This window comes from Aquarana catesbeiana, linkage group LG03 (assembly GCF_042186555.1).
Source record: "Aquarana catesbeiana isolate 2022-GZ linkage group LG03, ASM4218655v1, whole genome shotgun sequence".
In the NCBI taxonomy this organism is placed as follows: domain Eukaryota; kingdom Metazoa; phylum Chordata; class Amphibia; order Anura; family Ranidae; genus Aquarana; species Aquarana catesbeiana.
The window spans coordinates 523,847,594-523,872,847 of NC_133326.1; the positions used below are offsets into that span (position 1 = coordinate 523,847,594).

The 25,254-nt window shown below is 43.3% G+C and overlaps 1 protein-coding gene across 1 annotated transcript in view; it reads left to right on the top strand.

Annotated features, from left to right (window-relative positions):
* PWP1 (PWP1 homolog, endonuclein) overlaps positions 1–25,254 on the top strand; it is a 165,278-nt gene that overhangs the window by 78,674 nt on the left and 61,350 nt on the right. Inside the window, exons 9-11 of the mRNA XM_073621228.1 lie at positions 3,262–3,358; positions 5,081–5,142; positions 16,521–16,632. Of these exons, the coding sequence (XP_073477329.1) occupies positions 3,262–3,358; positions 5,081–5,142; positions 16,521–16,632 (271 nt within the window). The remainder of the gene's footprint in view (positions 1–3,261; positions 3,359–5,080; positions 5,143–16,520; positions 16,633–25,254) is intronic.

The following is a 25,254-nucleotide window of genomic DNA, read 5'->3' on the forward strand; positions in this document are numbered from 1 at the left end:
ATGGAGACTAGATACTTGATTTACAGCCTTCATTCTGGTTCACCTATAGGTTAAAGGTCGCAGGTATTGCCTCATAAGTAGTTGCATCAAGCATAAACTATTAATCATTCAGTAGCTTTTACTTCCAATATATTTATATTACTACACGTTGAAAGCACTTATTTAATTCTGACTGATGGCTTGTCTGCTTCTGCTTTTTTACAATCCATTAAGAAACATTTCATGCAATTTGCTTGATGAAAAGCTCATTTTAAATCCGTGGCTGATGGGGGAGAAAAATCTGCTTTTAATACCCTCCCTTTTATTCCAGGAAATGTTTATTATAATTATGGTGTTTTGTTGGGATACTATTTTTCTCTCTTACATTATAGCTTTTGATCCTAAATCTGTGTGTCTTAAACAGTACTGTACATGTCTGGCTTTTAAACATAGGCTTACTGTCACCATGGCAGCCCATGCAACTACTGGGAGCCAGTATGATATAGGAACACATGGCTTGATTTTCTGCTTTGCATGGCTGCATAATGGCAACAGCAGTTCTGAAACAGGATATGACTAGGATGGTACAGACTATAACTTTGTACATCGTTCAGCTATCCTTGCATATTAATATGAAGCTCTTGCAGGTTTCTTTATAGGGCAGGCAGACTGTTTTTCAGCAAGCTTTTTTTGTTGCCCAGAATATTTTGTCAAGCTGATTGTCAGTTAATAACCTTGCAGATTTTTACGATGGGTTCACACTACAGAATCAAAAATTTATAAAAGCCTGGCTTAAGGATATACTCCTCTGCTATAGTACTTCAAAAATCATTACATAGAAAGAACTTCTAGTGGAAATTTAAGCAAATGAAAACAAATCACTTGAAGACCAGGCATTTTCAGCTTTTTTTTTGCTAGAAAATTACTTAGACCCCCCCCCCAAACATTATATATATTTTTTAGCAGAGGCCCTAGAGAATAAAATGGTGGGTTTTGCAATTTATGTCACACAGTATTTGCGATGGTGTTTTGCCGAGTAAACGGATGCCTAACGTCATGCTTTAAATTTGCTCACGCTTGCAAAATGGCACCAAACTACGGTATTTAAAAATCTCCATTGGCGACCCTTTAAAAGCCTTTACAGATTACCAGTGGGAGAGTAGGGATGGAGTTTTAAATGACAATTTACTTGCATATAAGCCTTTAAAATTAGAACTTTTTATTTTTCATGTCAGTGTCCCATAGACTTTAATGGTGTTCCGGCGGCTTTTGAATTTGCCTCGAACACTGCATATTGTTCGGTGTTCGCAGAACATCCGAACTTATGCTCGGGCCGAACCGTTCGGCCCGAGCATAAGTTCGGATGTTCTGCGAACACCGAACAATATGCAGTGTTCGAGGCAAATTCAAAAGCCGCCGGAACACCATTAAAGTCTATGGGACACTGACATGAAAAATAAAAAGTTCTAATTTTAAAGGCTTATATGCAAGGAAATTGTCATTTAAAAGTGATCACGGCTGTAATGAATTGTCGGGTCTTGGCAATATAGATAAAACTAATTGAAAAAAAGGGCATGGGTGTCCCCCCCCCCCCCCCAGTCCATTACCAGGCCCTTTGGGTCTGGTATGAATATTAAGGGGATCCCTGAACCAAAAATGTAATAAAAAAAATTGCGTGGGACGTCCCCCCCAAAATCTATACCAGGCCCTTCAGGTCTGGAATGGAAATTAAGGGGAACCCTGCGGCAAAATTAAAAAAAAAAATGACGTAGGGGTCCCCCCCAAGTTCCATACCAGACCCTTATCTGAGCATGCAACCTGGCCAGCCGCAGGAAAAGGGGGGGGTACGAGAGAGTGCCCCCCCCCCCCGAACCGTGCAAGGGCATCTGCCCTCAACATGGGGAGGGTGCTTTGAGGTCTCACAAGGGCCTCATCCTCACAACCCTTGCCCGGTGGTTGTGGGGGTATGCGGGCGGGGGGCTTATCGGAATCTGGAAGCCCCCTTTAACAAGGGGACCCCCAGATCCCCCCTATGTGAATTGGTAACAGGGTACATTGTACCCCTACCATTTCACAAACAAAAAGTGTCAAAAATGGTAAAAAAGACAAGAGACAGCTTGGGACAAGTCCTTTATTAAAAAAAAAAAAAGTCCTGCAATGTAAATCCACGTCGCCCGACGGACCGAAAAAAAAAAAAGCCGTAACCGTTCTGCCTTCATGGGAGACTCCCGCCCACTGGCGCTTCTTCTGGGTGACAGTTCTTGTATAGCTGAGGGCACGGCCACTCGGTGTGGATTAGACCCCAGATGTCTCCTCTGCCCTTAATAGCATATGATTACACAAAGATCAGTGTGATCAAATGATTTAAAAATGGCACTGCTTACATTTGGGAAATCAGGACATGACGACAGTACTATTTCGGTCCTCCAATGGCTCTAATGTAATCCGGCAGAACCCTCAGTTTCGGTTCCATGTTCTCCGGTAAGATGGAGATCCTGGAGAGGCATCGGGGGAGGGTGACCCCTCCCGCCACTTGTAAACGCCATCCAGCAGCTAATTAGTTGCTTTAATGGCTCTTACATAAAAGCCAATCGCCTCCTATAAAAAGCAATACCAGGACGATGCCTGTAGCTGCAGGCATCATCCCGGTATACCACTTTAAAGCTGCAACGTACATAAACATATTGCAGTCTTCAAGTGGCTAAATAATAACAAATGCACACTTATTAATTCACAATACAATATCTCAAAAAAGCAAAATACATGCATCTATTTTCTTTTTTTTATAAATGGCCAATTATGGTTTTATTGATTTATAGGTGCAGGTACATTTTTTGTTGTTTGGTTTTTATGTGCTGAGATTTCCACTGGAAGTTCCCTCTATGTAATGATTTTTGGAGTATATAGCAGAGGAGTAGAGCCTTGACCAAGCTTATACATTTTTACAAATGATGTTGTACAAATACTGCGTTACCCTCGCCCAATATCCGCTTTTATATATTTTTTGGATGAGGGTAATGCAATGTATTTGAAAACTGTATGTAATGGTGCTTTATGGATTTACCTGTTTGCTTATAGTTTAGCTTTGAAGTGTTTTAACCAGTGCCCTGGACTCTTTCAGGTTTTTACCAAACATTGTAGGCATTACTTTTTATTTCTTGCAGTCCCCAAATTTCTATGTGTGTTAATTTTTTGGTCTTCCCAAACTAAGCTTTGCATATTTTTCATGGTATAACGACATCTTCTGTACTAACGATCATTTGTTCTTTCTTTTTTATCCAGAAATGTTCTGGCCAGTGCCTCTGCAGATAACACAGTTCTTCTCTGGGATATGTCTCTGGGTAAACCAGCTGCCAACCTTACAATGCACACAGACAAGGTACAACAGACACACACACAGCTTATTATGACTGGTAATGTTTTATCACTCTGTTACCGTTTATTTAAACAAAGATTTCACCATGAAATTATACTTGAATTCAACGTAATTCATGCATGTTTATTTACCTGTAAAAGCCTCCCCTGTTTAGATTACCCTATATTCCTGAGTTTGCTTCTGGGCTTTGCCATCAAGTGGCCCTCCACAATATTCCCTTTTCTCTTTCCTCAGCAGGTACATACAGTAATAGCTTATGCGGTGAGGTGAGCAGGGTCAGACAGTTATTAGACACTACTAGAAGTGGAGAAGGTCCTGAACATGCAAGGAGCGAGGGGGCTGTTCTAGGGTATTACCTCTCCTGGAGCTGTCTTGTTTTCTAGCAAGTTCAGAGATGCTTTGAAGGTGAATAGTGAAGATTTTAAAGTAGTTGTAAAATCTAAAAAATGTTTACCTTAATGTATACCCTGTATTAAGGTAAACAATGTATACATGTTAGCATTGCCCCCATCACCCCCTTTATACTTGCCTAAGCCCTCGCTTCAGCAGTGTGCCCTTCTGTAGCGGCTCTCCCCCGCTCTCACAGGCTTTGTTGAGGCAGCTGGAGCTATTGACTCCTGCTGCTGTCAGTCAAATCCTGTGACGAGGGAGAGGCATCAAGCCACACTGTCTATGTTCATGGCTGCAGGCGACGTGGCTCAGGATTGAGCCTGCAGGTGCACCACCATAGGAAGCAGCTTCCTATGGTGGCACACTGAAAAGATGAGGAGCCAGGAACACCGGTGGGGACACCAGAAGAGGATTGAGGCTGCTCTGTGCTTGTCATTAAAAAAAAAATTATACTTTACAACCACTTTAAAGCGGGGTTCCACCCAAATTTTGAACAATATCTGTATGTATTCTCTTCCTTGCCTAGATGCTGACATGCCGTTTAAAAAAATTTAAATCGCCATAATTACCTTTTATTTTTCTATTCTTCTTTGCACTTCCTGGTTCTCCTCCCGTGGGAGTAGGCGTGTTTCTAGCCTCTCCCAGACTCCTGGGAGCTAGTCTCAGGCTTCCCAGGATGCCACTGAGCATGTGCGGGAACGAGCGGTGAATGCTGGGAGCACAGCATTTACCACATCCAGGAAATAAATGCTTATGGGCTTCAAATGCCCACAATGAAGATGGAAACCGCCTGCAGTGAATAATATAAGTTATTCTTTCCGACGAAATCTGACACAGGCGGACATATTACACACAATATGTGAGTATGTAATGCTGAGAAGAAAAGTTTGTGAATGAACTAAAAAAAAAAAAAACGATAGATAGGTGGACCCCCGCTTTAAGCAATAAATGAAAGTTCAACAGTTAACCCTTTTTTCAACTTTTATAGCAACTTCCTTTTGGGGGAAAAAAAGGTTTAAACTGTATAACAAAGTTAACTGTTGTGGTTTGTATAACCCCCTTAACTGTCACTTTTGTCTGTCAGTTTGGTTTGCATATAAATACTGAAAAAAATATGAATAAAGGACTTAAATGACCTAAAAAGGATTTCATATACTAAATATGATCATTAAAAGTAATATCCCCTTACATTACTAGCCTTTTAGCAAAAACTCCTTTTCATTTAGTGGCGGATGTCTTTTTTTTTTTTTCTTTTGTCCATTCAGGGCAAAGTAACATTGTTCTCTGATGCCCTCATTATATTTTGTCTCAGGCTAATTACTTTTTATCTTGTAGGTACAAACATTACAGTTCCATCCCTTCGAGGCACAGACACTTCTATCTGGCTCCTTTGATAAGTAAGTAAATCTAATCTGAAAGGACATCTTTCACGACAATTAAGCCCTGGGGGCAGAGTAAAACGCGTTAGAGTGTGGCATAGATTGAGGCTCTTTACAGAACACATGACCTGTTGAGCTGGAGGTGCAACATCCACTAGTTCCCACATATCTTTCATTAAAATGTCATGCATGTACATTTTAGTAGTACTTTGCAAATCATCTGTTTAAAAAAAAAAAAACACTGGAAATTTTACACTGATAACATATTTCAACATCACAGCAAAAAGGAAGACCTCACGGCCACCACTTACGTCCGTATTCCTCAGCAGACAAACTGCACCAAAAATGATAATAAAAAAACAAAATACTGTTAATGGACTACTACAGATATTCTAGAATATACAATGAAAGTCAAAACCACTGTAAGCAACCAGTTTGCATAAAGAACTATTTAATATACAAAAAGTTAAAAACAACAATGGTATATCAAATAATGTGCAGCGCTAATCGATAAACCAAAATAAATTTTCTTTCTCGAACATCACGGGACACAAAGCCACAGTAATTACTGATGGGTTATATAGGTATCACTGGTGATTGGACACTGGCACACCCTATCAGGAAGTTCAACCCCCTATATAATCCCTCCCCCTTGCAGGGATACCTCAGTTTTTACGCCAGTGTCTTAGGTGATGGACGTGTAAAGATGTCCTGTGCTGAGCTCCAAAGGGAATATCCTAAGATCCTATACTGGGGCAAGCCAGGCGAACCGGATCCATTCAAAGTGTCTTTTCATGGCCGAATTGAATGGTACCCGGGCCTCGTGTCCGAAGAAACAAGGTTTTACCCGTAATGCTTCTCTTTTTAGAGAGCTGGACCCCGCAGATCAGAAAATGGCTTTAAACTTCCTAATTTCTGGCGAGGTGCTTTACGGTCCCAGAACTGTTGGATCCCCCTACTGATGGGGGCCCCAGTCTCTGACGGTTTTTTCAAACGGAGCCCACCGTGAGAGGTGAAGATTGGGTCTGTGTAAACAGCACCCTGCGGCTGGATAAGGTAAGAGGAGATTCCACAGAATTTTTGAGTTCTAGTGGCTTTTCTCCTTTAAGGTAAATGCATGCTATGCCTATTGTGACCACCGGGGGCTGCCAAGAGCACAAACCTACACATGCTGACTGACTGTCTCAGGTGTTCAGTGCTGATTATGTCCCAGCATCTCAAAGCAGGCTGCAAGCAGGTAAGGTGGAAAGGGGGATTTCTCATGTTTGAATGTTCCCCCCAGACTAGAGAGGGGCCACAGGGGTCTAGAAAGTGGTTATACCACCCGGGCTCTGCGGCCTAATGGCCATCATCTCTGAAGATAGCCGTTCAGGCAGATCTTGTTACCAGCCTCCCTCCCCCCCCCCCCCATCCCCAGCCTTTTCTCCAGAAGCATGACAGGATAGTCGGCAGTGCGGGAAGCGCTCGTTTTTTTCAAAACTCGAGGGGGGGGGGCGGTAGAGGAGGGGGCGGGACGTCAGCACAGAGTGTTTAGACTCCCACTCAGGTCAGCTGCAGGCTATTAAAGGCACTCTGTACAGGTGCACTCAGCCTTCTGAGAGACACAGAGCTGACGGTCGCATGTAAGGTGGGACACAGGCATTCTCCTAGGCAGCATTTACTGAAGTAACACCAGACTGAGCATTGGGTAGCAAGGCTTTTAGCCAGACTACATCGCTCAGCGGGCAGTGTTCATTTGTATACCTCACACCTTGTTGCTTTGCACTATGGGTAGAAGAGGTTCAAGCACCCCAGGAACCAGAGACACTAGGGGATCTCGTTCAGGTTCTGAGGGCCCCCTGTCGGCAGCATCCTCCCCCCCTAAAGATGAAAGATGGGCCAGGGACGGCTAACCAGGGAGAGCCATCGGGGTCAGGGGCTACACCTGCTTCTGGCACTTCAGCCCCTGTATATATTACACAAGAGGTTTTTTCCTCAACCATTAATGGTCTAGAGGAAAGATTAATGGCCGTGATTACGTCTTCACTCAGTGGAAGAAAACGCACTAGGCTTTCCTCTGTTCCCCAAGACCCTCAGACAGAGGAGCTCTGGGATAAAGGAGATGAATCCCTTTCAGAGGATCGGGATGGGATGGATGATTCCTCTTCGGAGGATTCAGGTGGAGAGGGACCCTCTGCGACTTCCCAAGAGGAGAAAGTCTTAGTGCAGATCCTCACTGGATTGGTCCGCTCCACATTTAAGTTGCCCATACCTGAAACTGCTAAAGAATCCTCTTCTGCTTTGGGGTCACTGAAACCTTTCCAAGCAGCACATGCTTTTCCTGTTCATACCTTACTTGAAAAGCTTATTTATTCTGAGTGGGACCACCCAGACAAACGTTTTTTTCTGCCGAGAAAGTTTTCAACACTTTATCCGATGGAAGAAAAGTTTATTAAAATGTGGGGAATACCGGCTATTGATGCCGCCATTTCCTCCGTAAATAATAGCCTGACTTGTCCTGTAGACAATGCTCAGATGCTCAGGGATCCTGTAGATAAAAGGATGGAATCCCTATTGAAGGATGTTTTCTCCTTAGCAGGATCAGTGGCCCAACCTGCAGTAGCAGCGATTGGAGTCTGCCAATACTTAAGAGACCATGTTAAGCAGGTCATCAAAGTATTACCTGAACAGCAGGCCCAGGGGTTTGCTAACCTTCCAGCGGCCTTATGCTTTGTGGTTGACGCCATTAGAGATTCTATCGTGCAAACCTCCCGTCTTTCACTGGGGTTGGTGCATATACGTAGAATCCTATGGTTGAAAAATTGGTCAGCCGAAGCACCATGTAAGAAGCTACTGGCTGGGTTTCCATTTCGTGGTGCAAGGTTGTTTGGAGAGGACTTGGATAACTATATCAAGAGAATCTCTTGTGGGGAAAAGCACTCTCTTACCTGTCAAGAAGAAGAGTAAGCGTCCCTCTTTCAAACGGACTCTTTCCCCAGCGCCGGGGGCTTCAGCCTCCAGGCAGTCTCGACGGCCGCCTCCATCGGGGTCCAGAGACAAGAGTCAACCCCAGGGACAAAAGAAGTCCTGGGGAAAGAAGCCTACTAGGCAAAACACTAAGACCTCTGCATGAGGGGGCGCCCCCGCTCACTCGAGTGGGGGGAAGACTGCGACAGTTCTCAGAGCTCTGGCACGAGGACTTCCAGGACAGATGGGTAGTCTCCACGGTAACCTTAGGGTACAAGCTGGAGTTTCAGGAATTCCCTTCTCCTCGGTTCCTCAGATCAAATGTTCCCAGAGACCCAGAGAAGAATCAGTCGCTCCTTCTAGCGTTAGAGCGACTTTTGTCGCAGGAGGTCATTATGATAGTTCCCGCAAAGGACCAGGGATTGGGCTTCTATTCCAACCTTTTTACGGTCCAAAAGCCAAATGGGGATGTCAGGCCCATTTTGGACTTAAGGGATCTGAACCGATTCCTAAGGATTCAATCCTTCCGCATGGAATCAATTCGAACAGTAGTTCCCACCCTGCAGGGAGGAGAATTTCTGGCATCAATAGACATCAGAGATGCATATCTGCATGTGCCCATTTTTCCTGCTCATCAGAAGTTTCTGCGCTTCGAGGTAGGAGGGCGCCATTTCCAGTTTGTGGCTCTGCCTTTTGGGATAGCCACTGCACCTCGAGTGTTCACAAAGATCTTGGCTCCTCCTCTGGCCAGATTAAGGGCTCAGGGTATAGCTGTCATAGCATACCTAGACGACCTGCTCTTGATAGACCGGTCGGTAGCCTCTTTGAATGGAAACTTGAGGACCACGGTCAGGTATCTAGAACACCTGGGTTGGATCCTCAACTTAGAAAAGTCTTTCCTAAAACCAGTAAGAAGACTGGAGTATTTAGGTCTGATTATAGATACAAGCCAGGAGAAAATATTTCTACCCCAGGCAAAGATCACTGCTTTGAGAGAGCTGATTCTGACAGTAAGGACCAAGAAGGGTCCCTCAGTCCGCCTTTGTATGAGGCTACTAGGGAAGATGGTGTCTTCATTCGAAGCAGTTCCCTATGCTCAGTTTCACTCAAGAATGCTGCAACACAGTATTCTGTCGACCTGGAACAAGAAGGTTCAGGCATTAGACTTTCCGATGCACCTGTCGCATGCGGTGCGTCAGAGCCTCAATTGGTGGCTCATACCCGAAAACCTGCAGAAGGGGAAATCCTTTCTACCGGTTACCTGGACGGTGGTAACAACAGATGCCAGTCTGTCAGGTTGGGGAGCAGTTCTGGAACAGGCTGCGGTCCAAGGGGTATGGTCCAAGACAGAGAGGACCTTACCCATCAACATTCTGGAGATCTGGGCGATACATCTAGCTCTAAAAGCCTGGACCATCAGGCTACAGGGTTGTCCGGTCAGGATCCAGTCCGACAATGCCACAGCAGTGGCTTATGTCAATCATCAGGGAGGCACCCGGAGCCGAGCTGCTCAAAAAGAGGTGAACCAGATCTTAGTCTGGGCAGAGATGCATGTGCGCAGTTTTCATCCCGGGAATAGAGAATTGGCAGGCGGACTATCTAAGTCGCCAGCAGTTACTTCCAGGGGAATGGTCTCTGCATCCCGACGTTTTTTGGGCCATATGCCAAAGATGGGGGGGTTCCAGATGTAGATCTCTTTGCATCCCGATTCAACAAAAAGATAGACAGATTTGTGGCAAGGACAAAAGATCCTCTTGCATGCGGGACGGATGCGTTGGTGATTCCGTGGCATCGGTTCTCACTGATTTACGCATTCCCGCCTATTCTGCTACTACCACGACTCCTTCGCAGGATCAGGCAGGAAAGGAAGTCGGTACTTCTGGTGGCCCCCGCTTGGCCCAGAAGGACTTGGTATGCAGAAATAGTAAGGATGACGGTGGGTTCCCCGTGGACCCTACCGGTACGCCCAGACCTGTTATCTCAGGGTCCAGTGTTCCATCCTGCATTACAAATGCTAAATTTGACGGTTTGGCTATTGAGACCCACGTTCTGAAGAGTCGTGGGCTCTCAGGTCCTGTCATATCTACCTTGATTAATGCAAGGAAGCCAGCTTTCAGGATGATTTATCATAGAGTCTGGAAGGCTTATATAACCTGGTGTGAATCCAGAGGTTGGCATCCCAGGAAATATGTCATAGGTAGAATCCTTGATTTTCTACAGATGGGATTAGAGATGAAGCTGGCCTTGAGTACCATCAAGGGCCAGGTTTCTGCTTTATCAGTATTATTTCAGCGGCCACTTGCTTCGCATTCTTTGGTCCGAAACTTTATGCAGGGGGTGATGCGTCTTAATCCTCCGGTTAAAGCGCCCCTAAACCCCTGGGACTTGAATTTGGTCCTGGCTGTGTTACAGAAACAGCCTTTTGAACCAATAAGTCAGATTCCTTTGGTCTTGTTGACAAGGAAATTAATTTTTCTGGTGGCCATCTCTTCTGCTAGAAGAGTATCAGAATTAGCAGCTCTTTCCTGTAAGGAGCCTTATTTGATTATACACAAGGATAGAGTGGTACTACGCCCTCATCCTAGTTTTTTACCGAAGGTGGTTTCTGATTTTCATTTAAACCAAGACATTGTTCTACCTTCCTTTTTTCCAGATCCCTGTTCTCCGGAAGAGAGATCTCTACATTCGTTGGATGTAGTAAGAGCAGTTGAGGCCTATCTAGGGGCAACTACTCAGATCCGCAAGACGGATGTTTTGTTTGTGCTGCCAGAGGGTCCCAATAGAGGACAGGCAGCGTCAAAAGCTACCATTTCTAAATGGATTCGACAGTTTATCATTCAAGCTTACGGTTTGAAACAGAAGATTCCTCCGTTTCAGATCAGGGCACATTCCACAAGGGCTATTGGTGCTTCTTGGGCAGTGCATCACCGGGCCTCTATGGCTCAAATCTGCAAGGCCGCAACCTGGTCTTCAGTTCATACATTCACCAGATTCTATCAGGTGGATGTGAGAAGGCATGAGGATATCGCCTTTGGGCGTAGTGTGCTGCAGGCAGCGGTACAGGGTCCTCAGGTCTGATTGCACCCTACTTGGTCGTGGTTCCCCCCCCCTCAGGTAGCATTGCTCTGGGACATCCCATCAGTAATTACTGTGGCTCTGTGTCCCGTGATGTTCGAGAAAGAAAATAGGATTTTTTAAAACAGCTTACCTGTAAAAATCCTTTTCTTTCGAAGGACATCACGGGACACAGAGGTCCCGCCCCTCTTCTAATACACTATATTGCTTGGCTACAAAACTGAGGTATCCCTGCAAGGGGGAGGGATTATATAGGGGGTTGAACTTCCTGATAAGGTGTGTAAGTGTCCAATCACCAGTGATACCTATATAACCCATCAGTAATTACTGTGGCTCTGTGTCCCGTGATGTCCTTCGAAAGAAAAGGATTTTACAGGTAAGCTGTTTTAAAAAATCCTATTTTTTTTTAATCCAAATTACGCAAGTCAATCTTGTAAAATAATTTAAATTCATTATTGCAATATATGTGTAAAGGTGTTTTTTGTGATCCACCATATGATTCCTAAATATTCCGTGACTTAGCAAACTGAAAAAAAAATCAGTGAAAAAGTACAGTGAAAAAACGTGTGGAAAAAAAAAAATGGTGACTCAAGTTCATTTATCTTTTATGACCAGTACGCTTTGCATTGTATTCTTCTATACATGAGCCAGTGAGCATCTCCTCCAACACCACCATGCTCATGTAGGCAATTCTAAGTTAAAAGAAGTCTGATAAAGACCACAGGATTTTACAAGAAAGCTGCTCCACAAATCTACTGTCAAAGGCAACCCAAGGATATCGCTCCTGATCTTGTTTGCTCATATGCAGCAGGTCAGCTCCATTGCACATCATATGGCATACACAGTGTGTATGTGTATATATGTGTGTGTATATATATATATATCAAATAAAATATTTTTTGCGAGAGGAGGGCCTCATAAGGGGTCCTCTAATATTTGGATAAAGTTGTCCGGTACCACATCCTACCAGAAATTTGCACAAAAAAAAAAAAACCCTATAAGCTAACAAAGGTACCAATATGTTTTGTTTAAAAATGATCAAAATGTATTGTATAACAACTTGTTAAAACCATAAAGGGCATACAATGAGGACAATGTCCTCATTGTATGTCTTTTATGGATTTAACAAGTTGTTATACAATACATTTTGATACTTTTTCAACAAAACGTATTGGTACCTTTTAAAGTCATTTGTTCGCTTATAGGGTATTTTTAATATATTTATAATCAGTGGCGGCTGGTGCTCAATATTTTGGGGGGAGGGGCAGGACGGCAAACCAATGGCACCCAATAAAAAATAAATTCTCCCTGGTGAAATGTAAAATATATAGAGAGAACTCTCAAAGTGGATTGTGTATTCACCATGCCACATGTCTTTATACCCTTCTGGGGTAGGAACACCACTCCCTACTCCAAGGGAATTATATAATGCAAACCATGTTACCCTGTTAGTGTCAGCAGGATTACAAAAGAAGTGACCCACAAGAGAAGTATGGCCAAAAAACTTGGCCATACATATCTTTTAAAGCTGAACTGAGCAATGTAAATACCTGAATTTGACCTGATATCAGTCTTGCAGTTCCTGTATAGCAGTGCTGGAATGTTAGAGGAAGAAGCAGCACAAGGAGCCAATAAGTTAATCTGCTGATCATAAGCATGCTGATAGGAGCAGAAGTCAGAGTGACAGGGTCGGCTCATCACTGTGCTGCTTCTCCATACACTGTCCAGTTACAGGCTAGGGCAGGTCCACGACAACCTGGGCACAGAGGAAGTGGTTTGAATGATGCTTGCTAATAAGAATAGTTTTGGGTTTAGATACATTTTAAATACCTGGAGCAAGGAGACAGATGTATGTACGTGTGTTTTACGTGCATTGCGTTAGAAAGCCTATTTACCAAGCTGCATGCCATATTTTAATTAACACAGTGCACAGATCATTTACATCTGTGAGCGGTGGTGCATTACAACACATGGGCACTGTAGTGTTGGGGTGCTCTTTAAAATGAATTGCACTGCAATACACCCCTTACTGTGCGTTGTGGTAAAACTCTTGTTTGTAGTGCATTAACAGAATGCACCCATATAAATAGCCCCTCAGGGTGTTCTCAACATTGATGAAAAATATAACACAAATTGCTGAATGTTCACCTTAATGCCCTCTATATAGGACCCCACTTTAAAATAAGAGCGTCAATTTATGTTGAGCTCTGTCTGTAAATTCCACTTTAGTGCATATTTTTTTAATCTTTGAAAACACATCCATTTTTCAATGATAACCAAAGGCAAAATTGCTATCAATACAACGATCGGTTCCATAAATAGCCCAAGCCATCTGTTAATTGTGCTGGATGGACCTTGAATGCAATTTTCAGGATGTGACTTCTCTGTCACCGAGTGCGCTGACAGCGTGAACCGCCGCTCGCCTGGGACCTTGTCTACCTCGGCAGCAGATGGGCCCGTGCTGTTGTTGTTAGAACATTCATCTAGTACAGCCTGTCTCTTGGTGGAATGTGAATTTTATTTCCCGATGAATGGTGTAATAAATCAGGCTGTGCTCCGTCCCGTGTCACATGGAGCACAGAGGTGTCGGATCTGAAATGCGTAGTGCACACTCTCTAGTCTGCTTTTTGCGCTCAGTGCTAAAAAACCCTGCATGTTCTAAACTTGTGTTGCTGTGTAATTTTCATTTTGAAGATTTTTTTTTTTTCATCCTTTAAGGGGAAGCTGTGGAGTAGATTTAGTAAACCCTTGCCTGCCTGCGTCCTAGGACAATCTCATGCTGTTATCGCATGTGATCACAGCTTGAGAGATCACACCCACATACCTGTGGATGCGATTAGCTGGCAGCCTCAGCTTTCAATGGGGCTGCCTACTCACAGCTAATCGCAGGAACCCCTGGGGGCTGAGAGTTCTCATGTGTAATCGTTGGCAGGGTGTATTCACATGTGTGACTATACCCTTACACCCATTTCATATCTCTGCATTTTAGATGTAGGAAAATCTTAGACAAATTTAGGCATGATTCACACATTATACACGTGTTACCATTCATCTGTAGTAGCGTATTGCTGGAAACCACACTAACAATGCAGCAAACGAGAATTAGTTTAATGCACCAAACTGATTTGTTGAAGTGGGAAATGGATCCTATGCTGCCAACAAGTAAAAGCACAAAAATCTCTCTATATACAGTACATGCACGTTTGATGTAAATGTTCAGGGTAGGGTTGTGCTTTGAAAGCAATTGGTTAGGAAAATCTACCCTAGCCAATTTTCTCCATAAATGACAAAACATGTCCAGGCACCCTGGTTTTCCTCAGACCAAGCTTGGCCAAGTGGGGTAATGGAGGTACCTTTTGAAGCCGGACTCTAGGCGTAGGCATACAAAACACAATGAAGACAGCTCTTTGGTCCCCAGTACATTGTTAAATGTACTATATGTTTTAAATGTAAGTAGTGTAGGCACCTGAATCTGACCTGGTGTCTGCCCCTTGCAGTCCCTATGCTGCAGGATTGGAGTATGAGTAGAAGCAGCAGCATAAGGTGTCCAGTTCTTCATATGCTGACAAGAAGCATGCTGCTCGGAGGAGAAAGCAGAGTGACGGAAAAATTAGGTCAATACGGTGCTTGTTCTCCTTCCATTGTCCAGCAGTAATGAGCTTAGGTGGGTTCAGACACAACTCCAAACCAACCTGAGCTATGCCACCTGGTAGCTGTCAAAGATGATGGCCTATCATAGGTGGTGGAGGCTTTTCCCTCCTGCAGCTGCAAGTATACACACACCTTGCATATGCATAGCTGCTGGGCATGGAATTCCTCCACTGTTTATTATTGGCTATTGGAATTGACAGCTTCCTGATGGGATAGCTCAGGCTGTTTCGGAGGCGTGTGCAAAAACGCCTGAGCTCATCCCTACTCTCCCGTTTGAGGCTGGAGCGGGTCCAGGATGACCTGGGCTCAGGGGAAGGGGGTTGTATGATTCTGGCCATCAGACTGAAGACATCTAGTAGCGGAAAAATTTCTTTGGGGGAAAATCTCTGGATTTTAAGTGAATATTGCAGCAAAAACTGGTCTTGTTTTATATTTTAAAAGGCTATTTCTTTCTTTCTGGTTTTTGATTGAAGTTCTGCTTTAAATGCTAAAAACATTCCCTAATCTGACTGTGTAAGCAGCCAGATGCAGGGAGCATTCTTCAATGTCTGTAGACAAAATAAAATGAAACTGAACATTGGCTGTGGAGATTCAAGTATTTAATATACAGTACTCAACAATATATAAGGCATGCCATACATTATTATTATTATTTTTTTTTTTAATTTAGTTCCGGTTGAACAAAAAAAAAAATATGTGCTGATTCCCCATCCACACACTTGAGGTGGATGGGGGTGAATCCCTCCCGCTGAGCTATTTTATTCTGACAGTGGAACACAATGATCAGTGTTGCCGGCTATTGCCAGTGGCACTGATCCTTCAGGAAAAACCTAACTGGACAGTTTTACAGAAGTCGATCAATAGATCGACTTCTGTACAACCTGGGTGCCCATACATGGATTGAAATTTGTTGAGTCCCTGCTGATCCAGCTGAATTCCGATTTGTGTATGGCTGGCTCTAGGCACCATTTCTGATCACCCTCTGCACTATACCTGGAGTTCAGGTTTGAAGAAGTGCTCTAGCTTGTCTCCATTGTTCTTTACGTGTAGCACAGATCTGATCTGCAGCACCCTCCTATCAGACCCATCTCACCACTCTCTCATCTGCTGGGTGTTAAGTAGCACTACTTTGACATCCTTTATTTGCCGTTGTGGATATATTACAGTCAGTCTGTGTAGCTGAAGCACTTTAAGGCCTCGTGCACACGGCTTCAAAAATGCTGCTTCTTCAGGCGTTTGTCATTTTTTTCAGCTTGTAATCGCACCTCTGTTAGCTTATGTGTCCATGTAAACTTGGGTGTTTACAGGCATATTAAAAAGAGGAACATTTAGAAGCAGAACAAAAAACTATCGCTTTCATGGTCAGGAGAGGAGGTTTTGGGCAGAAAAAATGCTGAATGAGCCAAAATGCCAGGCACGTTTAGCGCTTGAGCATTCATTCCAGTGGCCCGCATAAATTTATTTTTCGGGCCAATGGACTCAATGAACACCCAAACTCTTGATCTGCCCAAACACGTGCAAAACGCAGCTTTAGGCACGTTCTTTTTAGGCTGCTCTTTTTCATTCCAGGAGCAAAGGTGTCCAGGGGAGAAAAGAATGTCCTGTGTTCATGAGCTCTAAAAGACAACCACCAGCAAGTGTTTAGTATACAGAAAGCCTTCTGAAGGGGTAAATAATATTAAAAATATTTATTCTAGTGCTCTTTTTTGTTCTTTCTTCCACAGATCGGTAATATTGTATGACTGCAGAAGTCCTCAGGAAAACCACCGAACGTGGCGATTCAGCGGAGAGGTCGAGAGAGTGACGTGGAATCATTTTTCTCCCAGAAACTTTTTAGTAAGCATATTTTTTTCATGTTCTTTAGTGCAATCATGTACACCATATTTGCTCAGATGTAACACTGGAATTTCCTATATTATGGTACTATCCAGATCTGTTAATAAAATGCGCAAAACTTTGAAACCGTTAAAGCTAAAGTTTTAATCTGCTTTTACTTTGTCTCCTGGAGCGGCTGCAGCATTGGGAACATGTTACATGTTCCACCTTAAAAACATTTTTTTCTTGTTAGAAAATTACTTGGAACCCCCAAACATTATATATATATATATATATATATATATATATACTTTTTTCTAACACCCTAGAGAATAAAATGGCGGACGTTGCAATACTTTTTGTCACACCGTATTTGCGCAGCGGTCTTACAAGCGTACTTTTTTTGGAAAAAAATTACTTTTTTTAATTAAAAATAAGACAAGAGTAAAGTTAGCCCCATTTTTTTTAATATTGTGAAAGATAATGTTATGCCGAGTAAATTGATACCCAACATGTCACGCCTCAAAGTTGCGGCCACTCATGGCGACAAACTTTAACCATTAAAAATCTCCATAGGCGACGTTTAAAAAAATTCTACAGGTTGCATGTTTTGAGGTACAGAGGAGGTCTAGGGCTAGAATTATTGCTCTCACTCTAACGATCGTGGCGATACCTCACATGTGTGGTTTGCACACCATTTTCATATGTGGGCACTACTCACGTATGCGTTTGCTTCGGGACGCGAGCTCGGCGGGACGGGGCACATTTAAAAAATTTTTTTTTTTTTATTATTTATTTTACCTTTTTATTTTTACACTGTTCTTTTAAAAAAAAATTGTGTCACTTTATTCCTATTACAAGAAATGTAAACATCCCTTGTAATAGAAGAAAAGCATGACAGGACCTCTTAAATATGAGATCTGGGGTCAAAAAGACCTCAGATCTCATATTTACACTAAAATGCAATTAAGAAAAAAAACTGAATGTCATTTAAAAAAAAAAAAAAATCCCCTTTAAGAGCATTGGGCAGAAGTGATGTTTTGACGTCGCTTCCGCCCTGCAGTGATATGGAGACGGGTGAGGGCCATCCGATCGGCTCCGGAGGACGGCGGGATGGGGGGGGCGCTCTCCCGCCGCTGATAAAAGTGATCTCATGGCGAATCCACCGCAGAGACCACTTTTATCTTGAAGCAAACCGCTGGCTGAAGAAGGGGATACCTGGGTCATGGTAGCTAGCTGCTACCATAACAACGCTATTCCTCTTAAAAATAGCCACGTAAAACGACGGTGGGGTATCTAGATGTGATGAAGACGACTTGCTGAAGTTCAAACTGAGCATCAGAATGAGGAAGAAAGGGTATTTAAGTGACTTTGAATGTGGCATGGTTATTGGTGCCAGACGGGCTGGTCTGACTTTTTAAAAAACTGCTGATCTACTGGGATTTTCACACACAACCATCTCTAGGGTTTACAGAGAATGGTCCGAAAAAGAGAACATTTCCAGCGGCTGGCAGTTGTGTGGAGGAAAATGCTTTGTTAAGGTCAGAGGAGAATGGGCAGACTGGTTCAAGATGATAGGAAACAATAACTCAAATAACCACTCCGTTACAACCAAGGTTTGCAGAATACCATCTCTGAACGCACAACTCATCGAACCTTAAAGCTACAATTTGCACAGACTCCCCAAAATTGGACATTAGAAGATTGGAAAAATTTTGTCTGGTCTGATGAGTCTCCATTTCAGCTGCGACAATCAGATGTAGGGTCAGAACTTGGCGTAAACAACATGAAAGCATGGATCCATCCTGCCTTGTATCAATGGTTCAGGTTGCTGGTGGTGGTGTATTATGTAATGGTGTGAGGGATATTTTCTTAGCACACTTTGGGCCCCTTAGTACTAATTGAGCATCGTTTACATGCCATGACCTACCTGAGTATTGTTGCTGACCATGTCCATCCCTTTATGACTACAGTGTACCGTCTTCTGATGGCTACTTCCAGCAGGATAATGCACCATGTCACAAAGCTTAAAATCATCTCAAAACTGGTTTTTTGAATTTGACAATGAGCTCACTGTACTCCAATGGCCTCCACAGTCACCAGATCTCAATCCAATAGAGCACCCTTGGGATGTGGTGGAACGGGAGATTCGCATCATGGATGAGCAGCCGACAAATCTGCAGCAACTGCGTGATGCTATCATGTTAATATGGACCAAATTTTCTGAGGAATGTTTCCAACACTTTGTTGAGTCTATGCCATGAAAAATTAAGGCAGTTATGAAGGCAAAATGGGGTCCAACCCGGTACTAGCAAGGTGTACCTATTAAAGTGGCCGGTGAGTGTAAATACGTACAGCCAGAATTGTGGTTCTGTGCTGAGAGTGTGTTCCCCAACACTGTAGCTGCTCTGTCATCAACCGCTCCTGGTCACGGTTTATGATTGGAAAAGAATCGGGACCAGCTCCCAATCACGTGATCACTGTGATAGCCAACTAAAGTGATCTTATGGCTGGGAAGCCTATGAAACTCCTCAGCTGGCTCCTGTTCAGTGGAAGGGGCTGACATGTTAAAATTTATATTAGATTTTAGAGAGTGGGTTTAAAAAATGAGACCCAACATTCTGCCATTTTGAGCCAATTTTCGGACAGAACGGTGTGAAAACCGATAAGATTCTCACCATTTTTCCTGCCCTGATAAGGTGAAGGACCTTTTTTTTTCCAAGCACTTTGTCAGGAGGTCCTCTGTGACCTGCTGGTATTTCCTGTATAAAATGGAGCAGTAAGAGGTGAATGATACCAATCTGCTGTGCTGAATTTACCTCAGAAATCGGCATGAGAGATCTAAAAACAGCGTCTACCGCTCTTCTTTATTTGCTGCAAATGAAATCCCTCCCTCATAAATAAAGCAGACACTTTTAGTATCGGGCTGCCTGTAATGCTTTCCGTGAAAAATGGCTCGCCCACCACACCGGTGTTTGCTTTTAGAACTGAACAAAATGTCTCCGCAGTGTATTCCTAATCATATTTGTTTTGTTACATCGCAATTGTCAGTATTTTCTTCTGATCTATTTCTCTGGCTGAGGGTAAAATATGAACCCGAAGGACATGATAGAGAAGCATTATGTATGTTTTCACAGCTCTTCTTTTCAATTTAAACTGAGATTGCTCCATATTGAGATGTGCTTCAGAAGTTATGGCTCCTCGTGTCATCCACTCTGCTTATTTCATTGTCTGTGCACCAGGGGGGCCCTGTTCCTTCCCAGGCTTTGACTGAGCCTAGCCTGCTGTTTAGCAGCTCTTACTCTCGTGTCAGAGAGAACATTGGACAGGTAGTTTTTTTTTTTTTTTCGTCGCAGGATTTAACCACTTCAGTACCCAATTCATTACCAAGTCAGTTTACAGCACTGATATTTTGACTGACAATTCCTCATCATGATATGCAGGAAAAGGCACTTCTAAGTGCAGTAGGTCGGCAATTTTATTAAAAGGCAACGGTTAAAAACACTTATGCCCCGTACACACGGTCGGACTTTGTTCGGACATTCCGACAACAAAATCCTAGGATTTTTTCCGAAGGATGTTGGCTCAAACTTGTCTTGCATACACATGGTCACACAAAGTTGTCGGAAAATCCGATCGTTCTAAACGCGGTGACGTAAAACACGTACGTCGGGACTATAAACGGGGCAGTGGCCAATAGCTTTCATCTCTTTATTTATTCTGAGCATGCGTGGCACTTTGTCCGTCGGATTTGTGTACACACGATCGGAATTTCCGACAACGGATTTTGTTGTCGGAAAATTTTATATCCTGCTCTCCAACTTTGTGTGTCGGAAAATCCGATGGAAAATGTCTGATGGAGCCCACACACGGTCGGAATTTCCGACAACACGCTCCGATCGGACGTTTTCCATCGGAAAATCCGACCGTGTGTACGGGGCATTACAGGGTTACAGAGTAAACCGGCTCATCAATGTATGGAGTCCTCCTGAGATGGTCTTCCCTGTCACTGTGCTGGCCTTGGGTGATCGCGATTGTATATAGCACCTGGAGGACCCTTCTAGCAGAAGCGCTCCTACTTACCATTCTTCAATTGCTCATCATGCAACACTGTACCAAATGAGATTTAGATCAAATTCAATTTTCGAGACAAATTAAACTTGCTTTTGTTGGTATTTATTAACCACTATGTTTTTTGTTCTTATATATTAACTAGTTCCCACCCGGCCTATAGCAGATTGATGGCCGGACAGGGTTTCATTGTTCTATGTGGACGTCATATGATGTCCCCCAGAGCGGAGCACGTGCGCACCCCCCGGGGGTGTGCAGTGTGGCGATCCATGGTGTGGTGTGTTACTTGGACACACCAGATCACGGTAAAGAGCCTATGATGTAGACTCTTTACCATGTGATCAGCTGTGTCCAATCACTGTGTAAATAGAAAGTGCCGGTTATCGTCATTCCTCTCCTCACAGTGTGAGGAGAGGAGAACCGATAAGTGGCTTTTCTTAGTAGGAACATCTGCACTGATAATCAGTGCAGCCCCATCAGTGATGCCCACCAGTGATGCGACTCAGTGCCAATCCATGCCTATCAGTGCCCATTGGTGCCGCCTATCAGTGCTGCATATTAGTGTTTTCTCATCAGTGCCCGTCAGTGTAGCCTCATCAGCGCACATCAGTGAAGGAAAAAAATTCTTATTTACAACAGAAACTAAGAAAAACATTTTCTAAATTTTTGGTCTTTTTTTTGTTTATCAAAAAATGAAAAAAAAACCCTGTGGTGATTAAATACCACCAAAAGAAAAGCTCTGTCTCAAAAAAAAATTAAAACCATTTTGTTTGGATATAGTGTTGCATGACCACCCATTTGCCATTCAAACCTAAAATTAGCCTAGGCAGGAAGGTGGCGAAAGTGCCCAGTATTGAAGTGGTTAAGGCCCCTTTCACACTGTCGGACCGTTCAGGTCCGCCTGTTAGTTTTGTCAGCGGACCTGAACGGGCGCTCCATGCTAGTCTATGGAGCGGCGGATGTTAGCGGTGACATGTCCGCTGACATCCGACCTGGTCCGATCCGCTAAAATCAGACGGATGCCTCTACGTTCACATCCGTCCCTGGCGGATTGGATCGGGTGAGATCTCATGAAAATGGACATGCTGTACATTTTCGTCCGATCTCTCCATAGTAACTAGCGACGCTCGACAAGCCCCTCCCTGCTCAGTGAGCAGAGAGGGACCTGTCATCCGCCGGCTCAGCAGAGATCAACGGAGAGATCTCCCGCTGAGCTGGCGGATGGAGGCGGACTCCGAGGCAGCGGATCCGCCTTGTGGGAATGAAGCCTAAGGAAAATAGACCAACATTTTGGAAGTTTACTTTCTAGTATAAATATAAAATAAAAATGCCAGGACAGTATAAAACCCCCTAAAATAGCCCCTTTTTGGATAATCTAATTTTTTCCACAATTTTGGGGAAAAGAAGACACATGCTAGTAATGAGATGGTTAAACTAAACCTGTCACATACTTAGGCATTTGAAACTGAGCATACCATGAAAAAAGCAGATGTATAGGCAGCGTAAAGTGGAACTAAAGGCAAAACAAGAAATTACTAACAGGCAGGCACTTTATTGCAGAAGAGACATACATACAGTGTGACTTGTGCAAAAAAATGACTTTCCTGCCTGTTCTCAATCCTCTGCAGAATGTACACTGAGCTAGCACATGCTGGGATGAATGACTCCTGCACATGCATGGGAGTGACGTCATCCCATGCTGGCTAATCGGAACGACATCGGGAAGAGGATGCTGGCGCAGGACCTTGCAGACGTCAACATGTTATAGCAAAGGTGAGTATCTTTGCCCTTCGTTCCACTTTAACCTGTTCCCACCGGCTGTATGCAAATATGTGGCTGCTGGGCAGGTTGGCTTTAACTCTGGGTGTCCCTGGGGACAGGTTTTCTGTGCTAAGAGCATGGTCATTGTGCACTCCCAGTACAGCAACTAAAGTGTTACTGAAAGCTCCCGATGCATACTTGCGATCAGAAATTATGTGATCACTATGACGGCCAGGTACAGCAGTCACATAATTGTAATGTCCCCTCCGCCTCCCAGAATTTTTATTAGCTTAAATAGCTGGGGTGGTGGCAAGAAAGGGTTAAATTAGAACTAGAGTCAACTAAACATTGAGCATGGCCAGTGAGTTTGGCCATTGCATCATAGTGGATGTATGCTTTGGACATATGTAAACCCAATCAATAAAATCTCATAATCTTTAATGTCATTGCTGTAATAGTAATTTTTTTTTTTTTTTTTTTTAAGTCTGCAGCTTTCATTAAAATGTTACATTATGATCCTGGCTGTGTTATCTCAGCAGTTGAACTCTGGAAAAAGCCGAATATTTTTTAAATACAAGAGGCATGTGTATTCTTATTTCAGTCTGTTTGCTTTCTGTATTTCTTTCAGTTGCAGAATCCAGTGTAAAACAGGCGGTTGGGTTCGGAGGAAGTGATTTGTTACCATCTAGGGAGGGATCTGTCAGCAGGAGGCAGAAAAGCAGCAGTACACTGTTCTTCCCAGTGAAGAGCTGTACAGGGGGGGATGTCAGCACAAGTCTGACCACTGGAGTACAGGCAGACTGTGCTCTCAAATAGAATGCAAAGAAAAAAACTCGCCACGTTGGGACAGATGTGCTTCCATGCTGTGGTGTTTGAGATAGGAAAGCAGGGGGACTGGCAGGAACACCAGGGATTTCACACAAAGGAAGCAATAAAAAGAGAACTGGATACTTTCTCATACAAGTACAGGGTACAACAGACACATATCAGGAAAATATGAAATGTTGGGGTATTATACATGTTGTAACATCTTTCTTAACTCAGCTCCGGCAGTATTCAAGAAGTACATTGCATGATTTTTCTGCTGGATTTTTTTTTTGCTTGCATTATGAAACAAACTATAGATGTAAGTTGCAGTATCATTCTGATTAAAGGAAATTATAATGTAGTTTTATTTTTCTTCATCATCCTTTTTTATTTTATTTTTTTAAGCTTTGTTTTGCATATTTTTTGCTGCTATTCCAAACAGAGATTTCCTGTGTAGCCACTAGAGGGAGCTCTGTATTCCTTTAGTTACTCTGTGGCTGGTTGCACAACAACTGCTTTAACTCATAAAAAGCGAGTATTAGAGTACTGTAGCACATTAACCAACCCTGCCATTGAAAAGTCCTCAAAAATTAACTATAAGTCGAAAAAGGAAGAAAACTCCTATTATCCACACACCAAAAGGAACACTGGGTCACTTAACATTTAAGTAGTCAACCAAACAATAAGCTCGTTGACTGGGTCAGCTGACTTGTAGACATGTAATGTGAGAAACAGCAGTAATGCCAACCACTGTGCCAGGTTCACAACTATTCTGTCTCAATGGGGTGTTTTAGCACGTTCTTCAACGATGTATGATGTGTTTCGTGTTGACACGTGGATTTAATCCATTTTCATGCATTATGTGTTTTCATGTTGGTCAATAAAAAAGATATTATCATGCATGTTTTGTTGACTTCTATGGATGAACAAAAATAAATGAAATCAGACAGAAAAAACTGACCTGAGCTATTTTCAAAAACATGCTGCATTGCACAAATGTAAACAAGGTCTATCTATAATATAGGCTTTGATAACACATGCGTTTTAGCACATTTCAATGCACAAATTAACATGCTAGTATGTGAACTAGATTTAGGCAGCCCAGATGTAAGCAAAATTTATTTTTTTTTGTTCAGCCAGCGGGTAAAAAAAACACGACTAGTTCCCCCATCCCCACTCAATGCAAATGGAGGAATCCTCCCTGCTGAGCTATTGCATTCTGATAGTGGGGAGACTCTCCCGCTATCCATATACACTGATCAGTGTTGCCAGCTATAGCCTACGGTGCTGATCAAGTGGAGAAAATAAGACAAGCTGGTTGTACAGAAGTTGATCTTCTGTACAAGCAACCTGCCCATACATGGATCAAAATTTGGTTGGTCCCTGCTGATCTGGACAAATTTTGATCAAAGTATGGCTGGCTTTAGACATCACACAACACTGGCAGGGACCTGTTGTTCCTGTGCTGCAGTTAAGTAACACTTACAGGTCTTGTTCCTTCCTCAGCCTTTGACTGGACAGTGAAGGAGAAGCAGAAGACTGATGAGCTCACCTGTCACTCTTCTCTCTCCTGCTATCAGCATGTTCATTTTAAGCATATGAGCACTGCAGTACAACTGGTTGGCTCTTTGTACTGCCTCTTCCTCTTACACTCCAGCCCTGCTGTACAGGGACTACAAGAGGCTGATATAGGGTCGATTTCAGGTATTTATGCCACTTGCATTTAATTAAATATATTTACCGGTGTATTAACCACTTCAGCCCCAGAAAGATTTACACCATTCCTGACCAGGCCATTTTTTTGCGATACGGCATTGCATCGCTTTAACTGACAATTTCGCAGTCATGCGACGTTGTACCCAAATAAAATTGACATCCATTTTTTCCCCACAAATAGAGCTTTCTTTTGGTGGTATTTGATCACCTCTGCGGTTTTTATTTTTTGCGCTATAAATACAAATCCCCATTCTGGCTCTCATGCCCGTGATCACAGGTGGCCGGCAG